The sequence below is a fragment of the Vicugna pacos genome, chromosome 6 (assembly GCF_048564905.1).
Source record: "Vicugna pacos chromosome 6, VicPac4, whole genome shotgun sequence".
Classification (NCBI taxonomy): domain Eukaryota; kingdom Metazoa; phylum Chordata; class Mammalia; order Artiodactyla; family Camelidae; genus Vicugna; species Vicugna pacos.
Genome location: NC_132992.1, coordinates 56787822 through 56807706, shown reverse-complemented (window position 1 = coordinate 56807706; position 19885 = coordinate 56787822). Strand labels below are relative to the sequence as shown.

The 19885-nt window shown below is 33.5% G+C and overlaps 1 protein-coding gene across 5 annotated transcripts in view; it reads right to left on the bottom strand.

The window, feature by feature from the left end:
* The window catches only part of KTN1 (kinectin 1), a 98364-nt gene that overhangs the window by 50935 nt on the left and 27544 nt on the right, over nt 1-19885 (bottom strand). For 4 of the 5 annotated variants that reach the window (XM_072963095.1, XM_072963096.1, XM_072963097.1 and 1 more), the window contains exons 2-7: nt 15647-16199; nt 12382-12519; nt 10704-10874; nt 9560-9690; nt 4389-4505; nt 2249-2389 (exon numbers count right to left, since the gene is read on the bottom strand). In XM_072963095.1, coding sequence (XP_072819196.1) covers nt 2249-2389; nt 4389-4505; nt 9560-9690; nt 10704-10874; nt 12382-12519; nt 15647-16169 — 1221 coding nt within the window. In that variant the 5' untranslated portion in view covers nt 16170-16199. Of the gene's footprint in view, nt 1-2248; nt 2390-4388; nt 4506-9559; nt 9691-10703; nt 10881-12381; nt 12520-15646; nt 16200-19885 lie in introns of all 5 variants that reach the window. The other variant, XM_072963094.1, reaches the window with a different exon arrangement.

Sequence of the window (19885 nt, the reverse complement as noted above, 5' to 3'; positions counted from 1 at the left end):
TCAAATTTTAATCAAAAGTTGAAGAACTGAAAATATATTCAAAAAATTTCTATTAAGTTACAAATTGAGCCTAAGCCTAATAAATGGCAAATTCACAAAAATCTACTTGCTGAAAATATCTGGACTCTAATTTTTTATTTCAGAATTACAAAATCAAAAGATAAAGAACACTGAATTTTATATACCGACAAGGATATGTCTCATTTTAGTATGTAAAATAATCTTAATAATTTTTAGTAAACCTATTCAGTTAAAAGAAAATAAAGTATATGTTTCTACTTTTCAGAGAGCTTGCCATATGGAATCTATATCCTGGCCTCTATAAGAAATCAAATTTAAAAAAAATAAAGAAAAAGGATCACTTAAGCACCCTTAAGTTTCAATAAAAGATGTTGCTACAAGTACTTGACTAATTTTCAAATGAGTAGTAAGTCAGAATTAAAAAGAAAAAAGGATCACATGAGGCCAGAAAAATTAGTTCTTCAATAATCTGATTAATGAGAAAGAATATTTCAAATGGCTGGGAGTTGGGAAGATGAAGAATTAAGCCAAATGAAAGCATCGAAGCAGTGAATAAAGTAAGAACCTGACAAGAGATTCATTCATTTCTTTTTTTGCTATTAGTGTTATTTTCACGGAAAATATTGGGACTTTTGATAGCAGTGAAGAATAATTTAAAATTTCTCAGCAGACCAACAATGTGATCAAAGTAATATTTTACAAATAAAAATCTGGTACTAATTACATAATAGAATGGAAATAAAACATCTATCAAGAAGGTACTACAATTATGCTAGTAAGAAATAATAAACTACGGTTATATCTAAGAACTGAATGCAAGAGTAACGAGAAATAAAGTATCTTTAAGATTTTAAAACAAATCGTAGATTGGGCAAGGGAAAGAGAAGTCAAAGGATTCAAGTGTAAGGATAATACGGCTTGAAATATTAGAAAATAAAAACAACCTGATCAAAAGCAAGAGTCTGATTTTAGACAAACGTTAAATTTGAGGTGATGACAAGCATTTCCAAACTGAAGCATCAGTCAGCAACGGAAAAAATTTTAAAAAAAAATCACTCGTCCAGAAAGTTCAATTAGGAGGAGTATTATAAGCCCACTTGACAAGCAGACTCCAACCATGTTCCTCAATAGTTCTTTTATCAGTAATAAAGATGATATTTCTATGGAAGGGAGAATGAAGAGGGGAGGGAAGAAAGAAAGAAAAAACTACAATAATAATCACTGGTACAGAACTAACTGAAATCATGAAAAAGGATTAACACTGTAAAAACAGACAGTAAAACTGAACCTTCTAAAATGTTGAAAGAAGACAGGTGAAAAAAAGAACAAGAGACAAAATAAGGTCACTTAGGCCAAAACCTTAGGATTTATCCCTCATTATCACTTTTCTTCTCTCCACCACTGCATCACTAAGCTCGATCTATTACCTCTTTTCATAAGTCAAATGCTTCCCCTCATTATCAACATCTGACTCAAGGTTCCTGCTCTCTAACTTGGTTCCTGCAAAAAGCCTTCCAACTAGCCCTTGTTCCACTCTCCACACTGCTGCCATGCTCCACGCTATGCCAGAGTAGTAATTTAAAATACTAAAATAATCACACTGCCGGGTTACTTACACTCTTTCACTGGCTCCCCAGTCTTTGGGTATATAAGCTCTCTAAGACCTCTAATTTATTTATCTAGGTCTCTTAATTCCAGCCCTCATTCTCAAATACCACAACTCTTACTGTATTCTCACCAACTGTTATCACTAGACAATCTGTATCAAAAGCACTTGAAGTACACTCATTAAAAAGCTCAATCCTGGGCCCCAAGAAATACCCACTGAACCATCATCTCTTGGGATGAGAAGGAACTATTAGACCAAGTAATGCCTTGTATCCAGTGCCCATTCCTTCACCCTCTTTCCTGACAATGCCTAACTGTTTCAAAAGATTCAACACAGCTTACATATCATTTCTAACAAGTCTTCCTTATCAGTCCTCTTCCCAACTTTCATCTCCATTGTTCCAAAGCACTCAATGTGTACCTCTACTTAATGGAGTATTTACTTGTCAGCTTCCAGCCTCCCCACCTAGAAAAGTTGCTTACTGAATAACAAAGAGCCAGTTTAATTAGCCATTTATCCTATGCCCAGCACAAGGCCTTCCATATATTAGGCACTTAAAAGTTTGCTAATTAAATGAATACAAACATTTAATTTTGTTTTCAAAGAATGAAAATGTACCTTCATCTGCATCTGTTGAGTCTCTTGATAACTGACATGCATTTTGTTTTGAAACACATTATGTTCCTTTTCTAATGTTCCAATTCGATCTTTCATTCTTGCTATAACCACATTGCTCCTTTCTTTCTCTGCCATCATTTCCTAGAAGAGTAAGCCAGAAAAAAAAAAATCACAAAAAAATTTGTTATTAAAAAAGAACAAGATTACATTAAGAAGAAAACTTTTTTAACGTTAGCAAAAATGATGCCAGTAAAGTAATCATGAACTCTGAAACAGGTACTTGCTTAAAAGGCAAGGTCCAAGGATTTTTTAAAAACTGTCTTCTGCATCTTACCTGCTCTTTACACCAATTCTCTTCATAAACACTCTGCTGCCCTGTTTACTTGTATTTCAAATGCACTTTCTGGTCTAAGAGTTCAAGAGCTGAACCTGGAATAAATCCTACATTCTAACTTGACTCCAAGAAGGAACATTTTTAAAACAAAACAGTTAATTCTCCATCATCTGCAAGTACTAGTTCTCTTTTAGGGTACAGAAAAGGCCAAAAGAAAAGAGAGGGGTATGGGTATAGCTCAGAGGTAGAGCACATGCTTAGCATGCACAAGGTCCTGAGTTTAATTCCTAGTACCTCCATTAAAAAAATAAATTTAAAAACTAATTTCAAAAAGAGAGAGAGACAGAAAGTCTCTTTCCAGGGGAAAGAGATGAGATAATATTTACAGCAGAATGAAAGCTTGGAAAGTAAAACTCAGAAAGTTTTAGTATCTTCCCAAATCAAACCTTAAAAGGGTGATTTTGTTTTGTGTTCCAAGTATAGTGAACTCTTAGAACAAATACTAATTATCAAAGCACAAGAAAGCCAAGTAACTTTAAAGTTATCTGCAGGTATGATCAGTCCATTCCCCTTGCTCTAAGAAATTGTTTGATAAAATTTAAGATTTTTATTTAACTGACGGTTGCCCATAAGTGTTAGTTCATTTACATTTGCAAATTGTTCTACTGCTGTACATAATACACTTAGGAAAAAGTACACATATATTAAGTATACAATGCGATGAATTACACAAAGTAGTTTCCCTTTTTAATTTTTACAATAATCAGAAAACTATAGTCACATAAAACCAAAGTTTCTAATCATAAAGAAACATGTCTATTTTAGCAACAACTCTGATTAATCTTAATCTGACCAAGTTTTCTGTTGACTTTTTTTATTTACCTCTAATTCACAGAAAAGATTTTGTATTCAAATGAGGCCACTCTCATAATGTCATCAAGTAGCTATGTGAATGATAACAGAAATAAACCTCACTTACTATTAACTCCTAAAAGGATAAACAAGCACTTCAGGAGGAATGAGGCCACTATGGAATTTCAATTATGTTCTCAGTCTATACAATTTTTTATGTAATTAACATAGAATATTATATTAGTTTCAGGTATATAACCCAATGACTCAATATTTGTATATACTGTGAAATCACCACCACAATAAGTCTAGTTAACATCATCATACATAATTAGAAATATTTTTTCTTGTGATGAGAACTTTTTATAAAGATCTACCCTTAGCAACTTTCAAATATACAGTACGGTATTAATAATTATAGTCTCGATGTTGTACAGTACATCCCCGGGACTTAACAATTTTATAACTGGAAGTTTGCATTTTTACATGTTTTTAAAAGGTCTCTCAGAGTAAAATTTATGAGATTTACTCTCAGAGTAAAATTCATTGATAAAAAATTATAAATACCACAAAAACCCTTATAAATAAATTACCTATGTAAGAGTTTCATATTTATCCTATAAATTGGATTTAAACAAGATGACACCAAGTTTTGTGCTTCTACAGAATAATTTTAGGTCAGGCCCAATTAAAACATACTCCCAGTGTCTAAATGTTTCCATTGTTCTGAAATGAGTATACTTATAAGTACTGTTATTTTAAACACAATTCAGCTGTAGGCTATAATGATATGAAAGAGTGAGACTCTTCACTACTGTCAAAATTCTAGAAGAAAATTACTTTTACCAAGTATAAATTTTTTACACAAATAAATCAAGAATTATGGACAATTTCTAAAATCCTTCATTGCACCAATTCAGAAAGTATAATCCTTAAATATAAGAATGCCTTTACCTGGGTTAACTGCTTACACCGATCCTTCATAGCAGCAGCATCCTCCTTCACAGCAGTAAGTAACTTGTCTTTTTCCTGAAGCTGATGTACAAGTGCAGTTAACTCTCCTTTGCTTGACTACAATTGAGAAATCAATACAGAATTAATAACAGTTAACATCAGCTAAAGAAATTTATGAAAATGAACTATCTGATATAAGTGTTCTTAGGTCAATGCAGAATTTGCTATTACATATAAAGTGGAATGATTGCCAAACACTGGTCAGTTAAGTATCATTCAGAAAAACCATTGTATCATTATATATTCTGATGCATAAAATAGGATATATATCAATCAAGAAACAGATTTTTATAAAAAATTATAGAACTTCCATTTTTAAACCCAGAATCAAGATAGTAATCTCTCCCTTTTCCTATAAGAGCAAAAGAGGAGTATGAAACCAAAATGCAAACTGAACCAAAATGAAATGATCATCTGTAATGTCAAAGCACAATATAAGGAAAGACTGCCAAAAGTGGTGGAGATCAAACAGATGCTCAACAACTCTATCAGAATACACCTAAGACTACAGAGGTGCCACGGGTACACAGTTCTCTCTGAAGTTAACAGACATACACTCAAAGGTAAAACCAACAATCCCTCGTGATATGAGCAACCAGTGCAAATGTAGAAGACTGGAATTTTCTTGGTAGAAGGTCTCAAGAAGTAGAAGTAGGAATAAAGGAGAAATCATACATATAAACTTCACTCAGAGAGAGAAGCTTGGTCAGTGAGGCAGAATTAAGAGAGATTCTCTAAAGTGAGACTCTCTGTAGTGAAGCCTTTTATCTGAGAAGAAGGAAAGGCTAAAAGAACTCATTTTCACGCACATCCCAAGGAGAACAGATGGCCTTGGCCGTTCATTATCAACCTCCAGCCACAGATATGATCCAAGAGGAACATCCCTCATTGGAACAGGAGTATTAGTCAAAAAGAAAGAAAACACGGTTTATGCAAAATGTAAGAAAAAAGGAAGGAAAACAGTAAGAAAAACCAAATGCCAAGAGAAAAAGTAAGAGATTACCAGAATAAGACTGTCAAGAACAGACAAAAATTGTGACAAAAATATCACCATGAGTTGCTTTATCCAACGGAATATTATAGGAATCAATGCAAGGCCACATGATAGTAAAATTACTATAACTTCAAAGAAGCTGAATCCCTTGAGGTTTGTACAGTAGGGTGGCCACTGGAAAAGCTCAATAAAATAATAAAAACTTGGTTGATCATGCTAAGGATGCTTTTAGTGTGAGAGCATACTTGGACAAAAATACATGAAAAGAATGCAAAATTCAGTCTGGTCTCAGACTTCTATCCAGTGATATAAATGTAGACAATGGTAAAGCAAGCATGACAAATTCTCAAGGAAAGAAAGTGAAACCCAGAAACATTACACCCCACCAAATTATTATTCAAGTATAAAGACAACACAGAAGCATTTTAACTTGCCAGAATTTGGGAAATACAGTTACCATAAGACTTTCTTAAAGAAATTCCAGGAAAAAAAAATTTAGTCAACCAAGAGATGAATACACAAGCTATGGCAAAAGAATTAGTTTCAAGCTTTGAATTCACCATTAAGCTGTAGAATTAAGACTAAAAGATACATTAAAATTATAGTCACAAAACAAACATTAAGTATTGCAAGTACCTGATAAACAAATGCTATAATTAGCAAAAGTAGAGAGAAAAGAGAGAAAGCAGGAAAAATTTTAAACAGGGAGACTTCCTCTTGTTCTACACATAGCATGGGGCCAAAATGGTTAATAACCTAGAGTTGGGGGAAAAAAAATCACGTAATTTTTTGAGGTAGTAGTTTGGTTTATTATTTATTTTTAGAGGAGGTACTGGGGATTGAACCCAGGACCTCACGCACGCCAAGCATGCACTCTATCACTTGAGCTATACCCTTCCCCCTAAAATCACATAATTGAGGCAAATATATTTAAAAGCCAACACTAAGAAATTAATAATCAACTAAAATTATCAAATACATTTTGAATATTTTCTTACTTGTAATCATACATTTTTGTCAACATTTTTGAGCAATTACTGTAATGCTAGGATCTCTAAGCATCTACTATGTATTATCTCATTAAATCCTCAAAACTTGATTATCATTCCCATTTTAGAGATGAAGAAACTGAGGCACTGAGGATCAGTAGTTTAACCTAAAGTCACAAAGCTCAAAGTAGGAGAGTCCAGATTTGAACCCAGAAAATCTGACTCTAGAGTCCAGGATCTTAACCTGTACTCTAAATGCAAAACAGAACTGTCTTGTAGCTTAAACACACACAATGTAACATCTCCTCTCCAACTCTGCAACCTCTCTAGCTTTTACTGTTTTTCCCCTCCCATCTAAGCTTATTAAAAGTGGACACTCACTGTCACCTTTTCTATTCATTCATCACTTATTTACAGTCTAGTTAGTACTCCAATGAAACTGCTTTCACTAAGGATATCGAATCCAATTTTTCAATCTATACTCTCTCTCCTTGATTGCTCTAAACCATGTCATTGTTATCTTTTCTCCTGACCCTTCACCTCCCTACCCTCCCTAGGCAACTCTGATTCCACTGTTTCCTGGTGTTTCTCCTCTCTGAACCCTTTGTGGTGGCTTTCCCTGGCCTTTAAATGTTGGTGCTTCTCAAGGTTCATTCTTGAACTTTCTTACCACTCCCCATATCCTCTAATGGTCTAATATACATCACATATGTACTGGTGATAGTGGATTACTTTCCTAAATTACTCCCATTGCAATCTCTTTTCAACTCCAGAGAAATTTACATTCAACTGTGAGATGATTGTAGCCACTTAAATGCTCCAAGTTGTTAAAACAACTTTCTAAAATTTTCACAACCCTCTATTCTCTCTTCCTCTCCAAAGTGTTCACAAATATTACTGTCACCACAATCTATTCAGTTACTTTACAGCAAAAACAAGCATTCATTCTGGACTCTTCTTTAGCCACCGCTTCTACTTGGTCAGCAAGTCCTCTAACTCCTCTATCTCTATCCCATGCCTCTGCTTGTGCTCCTGCACTTATCCTTCCCTCTCTCTGAGGTGGTCTTTATTAGGTGTGGGGATTCATTTACATCCAGGATCTTGAAATCAACTAAAAGGTTTGACCAAGACTCAATTTCCATGACAGAAAAAGGGAGAAATTAAACTTGCCTACATTTCCCAGATATAGGGGACTTGCAAGGACACTGAGTCCCTGCAGGTAAGAATAGAACCACTCCATGAGAAACCCAGAACAAGATTTTAATTGAAAGGCAAAAGGTTCCATGGAAAAGGAAAAATGTGAAGTTTCAAAATAATTACTCTATTTCAAAACCTTATGTTTAACAGTCTCCAACTTGCCCCATGGCCACCTCATACAGCTATCAAGGTGAGTGTGATTTACCACCCAGTCTCTAGAGGCCAAAGCTGTCTCAAGCAATAAAATGACTACTCTTGCACCCATAAGCTACCACCACCATCTTTAGTCAGAAGAAAAACAACTGAAGCAATTAATTTTAAAAAGCAGTAATTTCAAAGTTAGGTAGTAACACTGTCACTTTAGCTGGAGGCTTTTCCCTGCTAGGAGATTTTCTCAATCCCCCAAAATAACTAAGAACCCTTTTAAGACATACACCAATCCAATTAAATTAAAGTAAATTAAGAGACAAATTCTTCAATCAAGAACTTCGAGAAAGTTCCTTGCAACAGAATAATCTGCTTTGTATTCAAAGTCATACAGTTATTGCACTTATTCTGCTGACCCTCAAACACCTTGTTTACCCTGAGCCATTGTTGGTATCACAAGGAGACTGTCCAAGCATATGACATTGTAAGATGTCACAGATTTATAAAACACACTGTCAACAGATTCTTGGAAGTATGAACAGACTTATAATGCTATAACAAGTGCTATGACAAAAAAAAAAGTCCAGATAGTTATGATAAAGAATAGCAGAGAGAATAATTTAGACTAGGAATTCAGATTAGCCTTATATGAGGAAATAATACTTAAATGGAGATGTAAAGAAGGAATTAGCCATGGGAAAAAATTAGGGCTTAGGGGGTTTTAGGACAGTCCAGACCAAAGAAAATGTTTGGTACGCTCTAATAAGGGAATGGGGAAAAATTCCATGAGATAGGCTGTAGACAGAGATAGGCATTGGCCTTCTAAAAACTCTGGATTATGTTCTAAGTGCAAAGAGAGAGCACCAAGGGGTTTTTGAAGCAGTGAGTAATATAAGCTCATACACCTTGCAGTTGTATAGAAAAAACTGAAGGCTACAAGGGAACATGGAAATATCAGTTAGGAGACTATTGAAGGTAATCAGATGAGAGGTGATGGCTTGGACTAGGGTAGTCTTTAAGAAAAAATGGAATGCACTAAAAGTTTTAAAGCAGAAAAGTGTTAGGAGTGTGTGAGAGAGAGTGTGTGTGTGTTTGTATATGTTTAGAATAAGAACAGTTAAGTCCACTATCTAACACTGAACACCAGGTACCATGTCATCTTACCTTATGTAAGTAACACTTAAAAACTTGTCACTTTTCCCAGTATGACATAGTGTGTGAGATAATATAGTGAGTGTGACCTATGAGAAATTAAATACTAACTTCCACAGATTTCTTTTCATTTTTTGCAAATTTTAGTTAGTCACAGCAGTGATTCTATCATCTAAATCATTTATTTTAGAAGGGTAATATTATACAAACACACAAGAAAAAAATTCCCAGGCACTTTGAATGGTGCTGTCTTCAGCCACAAAAACATTCCATATGTTATCAAGAAATCACCTGACCTTGCCTTAAATACTTCCATTCAGAGCAAAGCAAGGTACATCTTAGCCAAGTGACAAATGACTTTAAAGTCATATAAATCATCTTATTTATTATAAGGAATTTGTTTTTGTTAAAACCTCAATGACTCAGACACCTGACTGAACTAAATTAGTGTACTGATTAGTATGGATACATAAAGTAACTTATGAAGGCATTCCAGAACTTTTAAATGTGACTATGTGCTTAGGGATATAAAGGGTGAAAATAATTTATAATTTATTGCTCTAGCAGAAGTCTTCCTTGATGAACTTCTACTCACTGCCCCCAAATATGTCCATAATTAAAAATATGCTTACTTTCTTTAAAGCATCCTGTATCACACCTGACTTCTCCTTTAGCAAGTCTATAACACAAAGGGCCTCATCTTCAGAAAATGTCATAGTCTTCAAGGACAGAAGAAAATCTTTAAATTTCACTTCAGCATTTTCTTTAAAAAAAAAAAAAGAATTAACATTTAAAAGATACAAGTAATAACTTCAACAAAAGTAAGCAGCAAGAATTCTTGACCCAGAAAGTCAATAACCAAGAGAAAATAGATTAACATTTCAGTTCAAACAAGAGTAAATGCTCTAATCAAGAGAGAAAGAAAGTGTTTATCATCTTTAATACAATATGGAATAATTATAGTAACTAAAAATTTGCTCAAACTGCAGAATATTAAAGTGCCAATATAACCTTACTTTAAAAACAAAAAACATTCAAATGTCTAGTACATGCTAGTATCTGTACTAAATATATTCACAAATATTCTCATTTAACCATAATATTCATGACATATAAACCAAATTTTAGAGATGAGAAATAAGCTCAAAGACAATTATAAAAAGGAAATTTGATTTTACAAAGATCAAATAGATAAAAGTAATCCTCACATTTAAAAAAATTCACGCATCACACATCCCCTGAATCACCCACCTCAGTTCCTCCAGGGCTCTTATATTAGACAACAGCTTCCTCTTCTTAAAAGCAACTGCCATCCATTAGACTCAAAGGAGTCCAGAGCTTTTAATACTTCAGCTATATTACAAGTTTTAAAAGGCAGTTGTGTACATGTACGGGAACAAGGGGTATATAGGAACTTTGTACTTTCCACTCAATTTTTCTGTGAACCTAAACTGCTCTTTAAAAAAGTCTATTAAAAATAATAATACTAAAAGGCAGTTGTGAATTAGCATAGAAACCTCTCAGAGACAATAACAACAGGGAAAATATCACCAGACAGCAAAACAACTATAAGATCTTATTAGGCAAGTCGAAGTCCAAAATCCAGCTCTACAAAACTAAGAAGGCTGGATTAGAAAACTATCAATAAATCTTTTATGACAAAGATTCTATTAGTCTTTTGCAAGTCATTGGTTCTATGAGGAAAATGCACTAACGCCATCAGAACTGAAAAATGTATTTTTTCAATACAACTGACTGTCACATTCTGTATATTACCTTTATCAGTTTCAATCTTCAGTTTTTTACTCCCTGTTTTCTGAATTCCTTCTACTTGGTCAGGTTTAATCAGATCAACAACCTCTCTCTTATCCACCACAGGATTTGCGTCAGCATTATCCATCAAAGGAATGTAAGTTGTTGCATGAATGAGGGGTTCATCTACCAAGACTGCAACTGAAGTTCAACCAAATCAAAATTATTCAGGGTTTTTTCACTAACAGAGTAATTAAATAACATGTAAGCACAGTTAGGTTTAGTGATAAATGTACTTATTTTCAAATCTCTAAGACCAGCTCAATTTAGCTTTAAATTCTTATTTTATCATTTAACAAGTCAAAACACTCTTCTAATTAAGCAATACCCGTTCAATATTTTATAGTAAATCATTTATGTTATCCAAAGAGTGTTACACATCTTGTCTCCCTAACAAATATCTGTAAAATCCTTCTTATACATCCTTTACAGTTTAGTTAGTTCTCATGTTTCTCCTGATTTAACTAAGAATCCATTCATAATGAGTGCTCAAGGAAAAATATTATTTTCTATGTATGTTGGTACTTCACTGAGTTCTTATCCAATTGATAATTCTTAATGGAGTTTTTTTCACCTGCTAGATACAAAAATTAGTCACTGTTCCTTGCAGATATCTTCTCATTTCTAATAGTTATGCCTCTAATTTCCTCGACACATCTTATTAGAGTGGCTGAAACTTCCATCCAGAACATTAAAAGTGGAAGAAGGAAGCCTCCTTATTTTGTTCCTAATTTTAATAAGAACTCAAAGAACTTGAACATTTAAGTCTGATATCTCTGGGTAAAAGATACAAACTTCTACACCCATATGGAAGTCTCACTATATCCCTACTTTAAGAAACAACAACAGCAACTTTAGGACATGCGTAGTTCTTTTATATGAAATCTGTAATAAATATTTAATATTATCAAATATTTTGGGGTAATATTTTTCTGTACCTGGTTGCTTGATATATTGTAATTTTAATGCAAATCAAAGAATTTCATCTTTTCCCTTTCCAATTTTACTATTTTCTAGTACTACTTGATATCATAGCCCAATATTATAAATATCACTGTTTAATCTACATAAATTTCATAGCTAAGTCTTCCTTAGACAATCCTGAATGAATAAAAATTGTGCCATCACATTTAATAGGATGCTTCCCATATATATATATACATATATACACATACATACAAATTGCTTGGTAAATAATTAGGAACATAGGGTAGTGACAGACCTAGCTAATGTTCTCAAGCATAATCTTTAAAAAGTACAATACTAAATACTAAAAATACTAAAAAGTACAAATATTTCAGGAATGTTTTTCTTCTATAGAGCTTGTATACTATTTACATTATTTTCAAAACTCAGTTAAGAATGAGAATATTTATATATGCTTTGTCCTTTTAAAATTTCAGATAAAGTTCTTCATCACAAACTTACACCCTGCATATCTGTCAAAGCACTACAAAGCCACAACGCCAACAGAACTCTGGACTTGCATCCGTATTTAAGTTGTTACAGTACACATTAAGCTGGGAATTAGAGAGCATGTGAGGCCTCTAGGGTCCTTGCCCTAATATACTTCTCTAAAATTAGTATTTATAAAAGTACGTATCAAAAGAAATAAATAAAAATACATATCTACACATTTCACCATTTTCAGTCTTTTGCTTCTTTGATGAAACTTTCTTCTTTCCTGATCCACCTTCTTGTTTAGTCTCTTGATGCAGGGGTAATGATTCTTGCTTTTTTGAAGGTGCCACAAGAGGTTCCACCTTTTTATCCTGATCATCTTTATTAAAAACAAAAAATCATCATAGCAAACAATGAACACACCAGAAAAGATTCGATTATTAATGAATACTTCCCAGAATGCTTTACCACCAAAATTTTAAACTGATACACAATTCTCTCACTTATCATTCTAGCTTTCTTACTCTACCATACCCACTTTTTAACTTCATCAAGACTTCTAGTACTTGCTCCATCTTTAATATCCCATTTCTCAGTCACTCCTACCCCTCCCTACTCAGTTTAAAGGCATGGCCAAATCTCTTATCTCAAAAAATAAAATCTCTCCCACCACTGTAATCCCTCTCCTCCCACACCCATTTCCTTCTTATACTGACAAAAAGAATAGTCTGTACTTCCTTTCCTACAAATCATTTCTCAACTAATTGCAACCTGATTTTTATCTCCTCTATTATATCCATGAAAGATTTTACTCAGGTCCCTAGTGTCCCAAATGCCATACTCTATCAATTATATCCTTTAATCATTATTTGATTTCTATTTAGCATTTCATACTACTGGTCTCTACCTCCTCAAAAATTCTCTCCTCTCCATTATGCTCAGTGAAATAAGCTAGCCACAAAAAAACAAATATTGTATGATTCCACTTGTATAAAATCATATAAAGTATGATATGAAATTAAAAGGTAGTTGACAAGAATGAGATGGAGGGAAGAATGGGGAATTAGTGCTTAATGGGTACAGAATTTCAGCTGGGAAAGATTGATAAAGTTCCTGCGATGGCTGGTGATGATGACTGCACAAGAATGTGACTGTACTTAATGCCACAGAACTATACACTTAAAAATGGTTAAAATGGTCATTTTTATGTTATATTTATTTTACCACAATAAAATAAATAATATTTAAATTCTCTCCTATCAGCTCCCATAATTTCTCAGAATATTCCTTTGAAGTCTCCTTTGTAAGCTGCTCTTACTGAATACCTCATATGCTGATATTCTTCAGGGTTGTGTCTTCATTTTAAATACCTTCCTTGAAATGATCTTATTCACACCCACAACTTCAACCATTACCTTCATGTTTAAGGCTTCTAAATCTGTATTCCAGCCTTACGCCTCTGCACTTAAATTTCCTACTGCATCCTCAACGGCCCCTTATATAAGTGGCCCCCATAGGCACCAGAAACACAAACTGAAAGCATTCTCCTCTCCGTACACATCCATTCTATTTCCGTTATTCCCCATCTCAGTGCTACCAACATCAACCAATCAGAGGTTGGCTAACTCTTTCTGTAAAGGACTCAACAGTAAATACTTAAGCTTTTGCAAGCCATTCAGACTCTGTCACAACTATCCACCTGCTGTTGCAGCGTGAAAGCCAGGCACAGACATAGTAAAAACATGAGTGTGGTTGCATTCAAAATAACTAACTTAAAGACATGGAGGTTTGAATTTCATATGATTTCCACATTTAACAAAATATTACTCTCCTTTCGATTTTTTTCCCAAACTTTCTTAAATTTAACAACCAATCTTGGCTTATGGGCCATAAAAAATAAGAAGCAGACCAGATCTGGCTCACAGGTTATGGTTTGCCAACCCTGATCTAACTTAGAACTTGGAAATCATCTTTGATCCTACTTTCTCCTTTCTCTGCCATACCCTATCCAGTAAGTTTAGTCATGTCATTTTTGCTTTGTAGATCTCTCTAATCTACTGTTTCTTCTGTCACTACCATAGCTCAGTCCTTCAACTTAATTTTGGAAAACAATAACCTCTTAACAAGTCTGCCTACATCAAACACATGAAACTTGTCCTCCCAAGTTCTGCCAAAGATATTTCTCTAAAATATAAATCTGACCATATAAAATAACCTGCTTGACACAATCTTCCACAATGGCTAAACTGTAACATTCCAGCTCCTTAGCACTGTATACAAAAATCCTGATTTCAGCTTTGTTTTCGGCTACTGTTTTGTGTTCTGTTCACCTAGCCGTTTCATGCTCAGCTTTTCAGCTACCACTCCCTACCTCCCATTTCATGGTTCAATGATACACTGTACTCTTGTACCTTTATGTCTTTAAGCATGATCTTCTGCCAATAGGGAATGAGACCCCCCCTATTTGCTCAATGAAGTGATTCATTCTGGAAGACCCAACTCAGGCACTGCCTCCTCTGTAAAGCTTTTCATCCCTGGTCCCCATAAGTACTAGCTGTTTTGGTTTCTGTACTACTTCTGTATTTTGTACATCTCTTAACATATAAGTCCTCCTCCCCAACTAAAATGTGGGGTGCTTACTCTCATTTCCATAGTATCAAGTCTTGATCATAGCTGGCAAGCAAATATTTAAAATCCAAAATAACTAATTTAATAACCCACAAATTAAGATACAAAAACAATTTAATAGTAAACACAAGCCCTTTCATACACAGCAAATTGTTTGCAGTTTCACCCATCATCACACCATTTCTCATGTCCATTCCATTGTACCTGTTAACTCCTCTCCTTGGAATACTCCAGCCACCAAGGAAAGCTAGCTAGTATTTATTCAACCTTTAAGATAATTTTAGGCATTACATGCTCTAAGTGTCCCACCTTAGAACTCTTACACTGGTTTAGACATACCTAAATCATTATACTAAACCTTTTACAGTATAATAACGTATTTCTATTTGTGTCTGCAGTTAGTATGCGACTACCTTAGAAATGCAGTCTTCATATAGTTCTAGTACCTAATGTAACATCTAGCATGAAACAGACGTATAATGTTCGCAAAATGAATCAATCAAGGGTGAAAATATCTGATTTTTTTCATCTTTAATTCCTATCACACTGATTAGAAAGTATTGGTTGAAATACATGTAAGTTTCTACGTACTGATATTTACAGGTCCTTAGCGGTTTTAGCATAACAGTTAGATGTTATATATTATTAAAGGTCTTTTCCATATTTGTCACATGAAATTTAGTTTTAAATGCTGTTTTATGATCAATACTAATTATTTCTAACAGCAATCAATGAAAGCACACTGAAAAGGATAATGACCTTGATTTCAGATTCAGTACTTAACATTTGCGTGTACACTTAAAAAAAAAATACCTGAACTTCACACTCTAAAGTTATTAAAATATAATCATGTAATAAAGTTAAATAGATTACAATACCGCTTCCATTTTTAGACTTTTTCTGCCCTGGTTTCTTCTTTGAGGCAGCAGCTTCAGAGGGAGGGGTGGGCTGTTTAGTAACTGGGACAGGTTCTACTTTTTTGCATGGAATCTTTGATACATCACTTTCTTTGGTGACCTGCTCTTCTAGTACAGGCTTGTGCTTCTTTTCCTTCTTCTTTCTTTCTCTAACACTACTTGAAGTTTCAGCCACATTCAGTGGAACAGGTACAACTTGCTCATCTTCTACAGACAAGGCATCAGATAATTTGAAGTCCCGGGGTACACTCTCAGAATCTGATTCATGGAGGTTCCCATTCTGGATTTCTTTCTTTTTATTCTTTTTCTTTTCTGCCTTCTTTTTATCTGTTTTGGTAGGAATAAGCTTTTGTTCTCTTTTCTGTTTTGCAAGAACTTCATCATATAATGTTTCTTTCATGAAAAGCCAGAAGAAGAGGAAAATTACTGTTATGACTACTGAAGGAATAAGGACAATAAAATATGTTGACTCATAAAACTCCATGGTGCTTTTGTTAATGTGATTCTATAAAACCTAAATGTGAAAAAAGAAAAAAAAGTCAATCAGTCTTATAAATTAAACACACAAAACCTCTGCTCTTTCTATTGGTATTTCAGATTTAACCTGATTTACAAATCAAAGCAAGTTAGTTTTTTAAATCACATACTTGATTACTGTGCCAACTACAATTCAAATATGCAATTTAAAAACCATGGTAACTAGAAGGAGGATAACACATTCCTCTCTTTTTAAATCACGTGATCCTAATAGGAGGAAAAAAACTTAGCCATCACATTACTTTTTCCCCCAACATTCACTTTTGACACTATTAGTATTTAGCTTTTTTCCCTCTTATCATACAATCTTCATGAAAATCACTGTATAAGGACATAAAGAGGCATTAACTACTACCAGCAAACTGGATATTCATTAAAAGTATTATACTCTTAACAGCAAAGAAAATAGAGGTAGTTCATTCCTTCATTTAGATCCAAGCTCATTCATAAACTGTGAGCACCTTTAGTTCAGTAACTAACAGCCTAATAATACAGTGGGATAAAACAAGGTATGGACTCACAACAAAATAAAAATCAAAATGTTAAGACATGTCATTTGGCACCAAAATAAGGTACAAATTAGATGCTTTTCTCAATTTTTTTTATTCCATACTACAAAACAAGTTATATTGCAAAAACAAAGCTGGCAATCACCTTATCTTAGCAACTTTTAATCAGTAAGCAAAAATTTTAATGATATTAACATAATCCTGGACTTACTAAGAGACAGTCTTAACCAGATGAAGGCATCATGTGCTAACAAAATACTAAAAGGATCTCCAGACAGAATTGTTTTTCTCTGACAATTCATGAATTATCCAAGATTTTTAATTAATTAGACATATTTTTACTGTGCCTAAGTGTTACTGGTCAAGCAGAAATGCTTTTTAAAAGACTTATTTTTGGCTTTTTGTTTGTTTTGACATTACCATCCACAGGCTACTAAGCCCTTCAACTTTGCAGAGGGTTGGGGGAGGATAAAGGACAAAACAATGAGTTAGAACTCCATTGATTTTTGCTCTGGGGGAAGAAAAGAGGCTAAGGCACTTAGCAGCAGCCACAGATTCTGGAATAAAGGTCAAGTCAAAGTCAGAAAGGCTTTAATGAAGAGTAAGTTGCAGCCATGTGCAGCCTAAGTATTAGGAGAGCAAAATCTATGATTAAGCAGAGCAAGAAACAAACATTCAGGAAGAAGACAGGCCAGGAGACCACAAGAACTCTGAAACTCCTCAACTGGTCTGATGATTTTCTAGTTCCCTTTTCCAGGTCTCGTATAAGCCTAGAAGAATCACAATTCCCATCTTTGGATTTTCATGAGATTCCCTTCACATAATTAATTCAATTCCTCTTAATTTGAGCTCTCCTTCTGCATCTAGGAGGAGCCCAACCAGAGCACCAAGACAAACGTAAAGTCAAGAAAATGTCTGCAGTCCTTTAATCCACTATTCCCGATTCTTTACCTTGTAAATTTCCTAAGAAATTTATAATGAAAAGCATATATAAAGATATTCATAGCAATATTACATATAATATTAAAACCTGAAAGAGACATAAAATATACAACATCAGAATGGGTTAAAATATCAATTCAATAAGACATTGCTAATTAAAACTGTAAATGCTAAGACTCTAAAAATTCAATTATATACTGAATGGTCAAAATCATAATTTTACTTGTAAGATCAAAATATTTCATGTATAATACAGCTTAAGATGAATATGAAAACAAAAGGCTTGTGCCAGAATCATGGATGCAGTCTCACTTGCGTTATTTAAATTTTGTTAGTTTAAGAGAAATTCTTAAAATGCTCAATTTCTTGCTTATTTTTAAAAATGGCAAAATTAATACATACTACGATATCAATATATATCAGAGTTTCACATTATTCCTGTGGGCATAAGAGTAATGTAAGGAGAGGGGAAAGGAGGCAAAAGGAAACAAGCAATGAAATACAGGGGAATACAGGCAGAAGAGCAAAGACAAGAAGACACTTTTTAAGTTGGGAAGGGGGAGACAACAGAAAAATAAAAGAAAGGGGAAGAAGAGGTTGAAACCGTTAATTTAGATGAAGGTGAAAGGAATCAGGTCATCAAAATTTTCTCTAAGTCCACAGAAGCAATTTAATGTATATATGCTGAGTTAATAAAATCTGAGATGACAACAAAATATACCAACGTTAATTTCTTCCATATTATCACGTTCCCTTTGTAATATTAATGACCTTTTAACCTAATCATTTCTTAAACCTTAATAGATTTCAATTTTAATAGAATTAATAGCTAAGGGTGTACACCTGAAACACAACATTGTTAATCAAATATACTTCAATTTTTTAAAAAACTATATATTCAGTGTAATCACAAAAATGTACAAAATAAAATCTGTGAATGGAATAATGAATAAAAGGAAATATATCCCAAAAAACAAAAAACACCAGCTAACAGTGGTACAGATTTCTGTTAGGTGAACCAGGAGAGAGATATCCATGGGGTCCTAAGAAATCAAACCCAAATCACTGGCTTTATCTTTTATTTGGACATAAATCAGTCAAAAAAACTTATGAAAGCTATCAGTTCTTCCTCAAAACAAAAAAGTATACATACTCACTAAGGTATACATATAATGTCAAAAGATTTCTGGACACCCTGAAGGGTATGTATGGATCACAGGTTAAAATAAGAGATGAGAGCTTTTAGCCCTGACCTGCTCTAATCCCCCACCACCACTCCGAGAAAAAGTTAACAGAATGGATATACATATTCTGTTTTGTCTGAGTATGTATTATGAATGTTAATCAAATAGTTTTAAAATTCTATTTACTTGCCTTCCCATAACTTAAGTTTGTTCATAAAAAAACTGAGTTGCACACTGAGTTAAATTTTGTAAACTTCTCAGAAGGCTTGATAATCTGTTTATATTCATGTAACAAATAATACAAAACCTAAAATTTTAAATGACATAAAAAAAATCAAGGAGCAATGACTATAAGTTCAACAGAATTACTTAATCAAAAAGGATAAAAAACATATATATAATGATGGGTCCACTGTTTATAATGATAAAGCAATGAAATTAAGTGAGGGATACCTACAGAAATATCACACATTTAAACATCAAACTGTTTAAAATAATTAAGACAGTGTACTGCAGCAAAATACATTACATAACAAAAAAATTGAAAATTATTTATGTTGAGCACAATTACATACTTACATAGTCTGAGACTACATAAAAATGAGAATCATTACATTTTTTTAGAGTGAGGTTATGTACAGGTCATTTGTTCAACGTTAATTTCTTCTGCATTAAAACAGAAATTTAAGTAACTACCCTGAATGCACAATATTACACTTTTAAAAGTTTAAACACAAATTTAAAAAAAAAGAATTGTTATTTACATATGCCAAGAAGGGAAAAAGGAAGCAAGTTTGATCAGTATACTACTGAATTTTAAGTAAATATAAAAATTTTGAAATCTGTTTTCTTACTATCATGGCATTTCAGTTACTCTTGCCTTTGCCGTCACTTTCTTTAAACTAAAAGAGAATTTAAAACAAATGACACTAATGAAACTAATTTCATAAATTCTGTTCTTCAACTGATAAATGGATGTCAACTGGAGTGACTAAAAAGAACTACTAGGGAAAATTTTAAGAAAATTT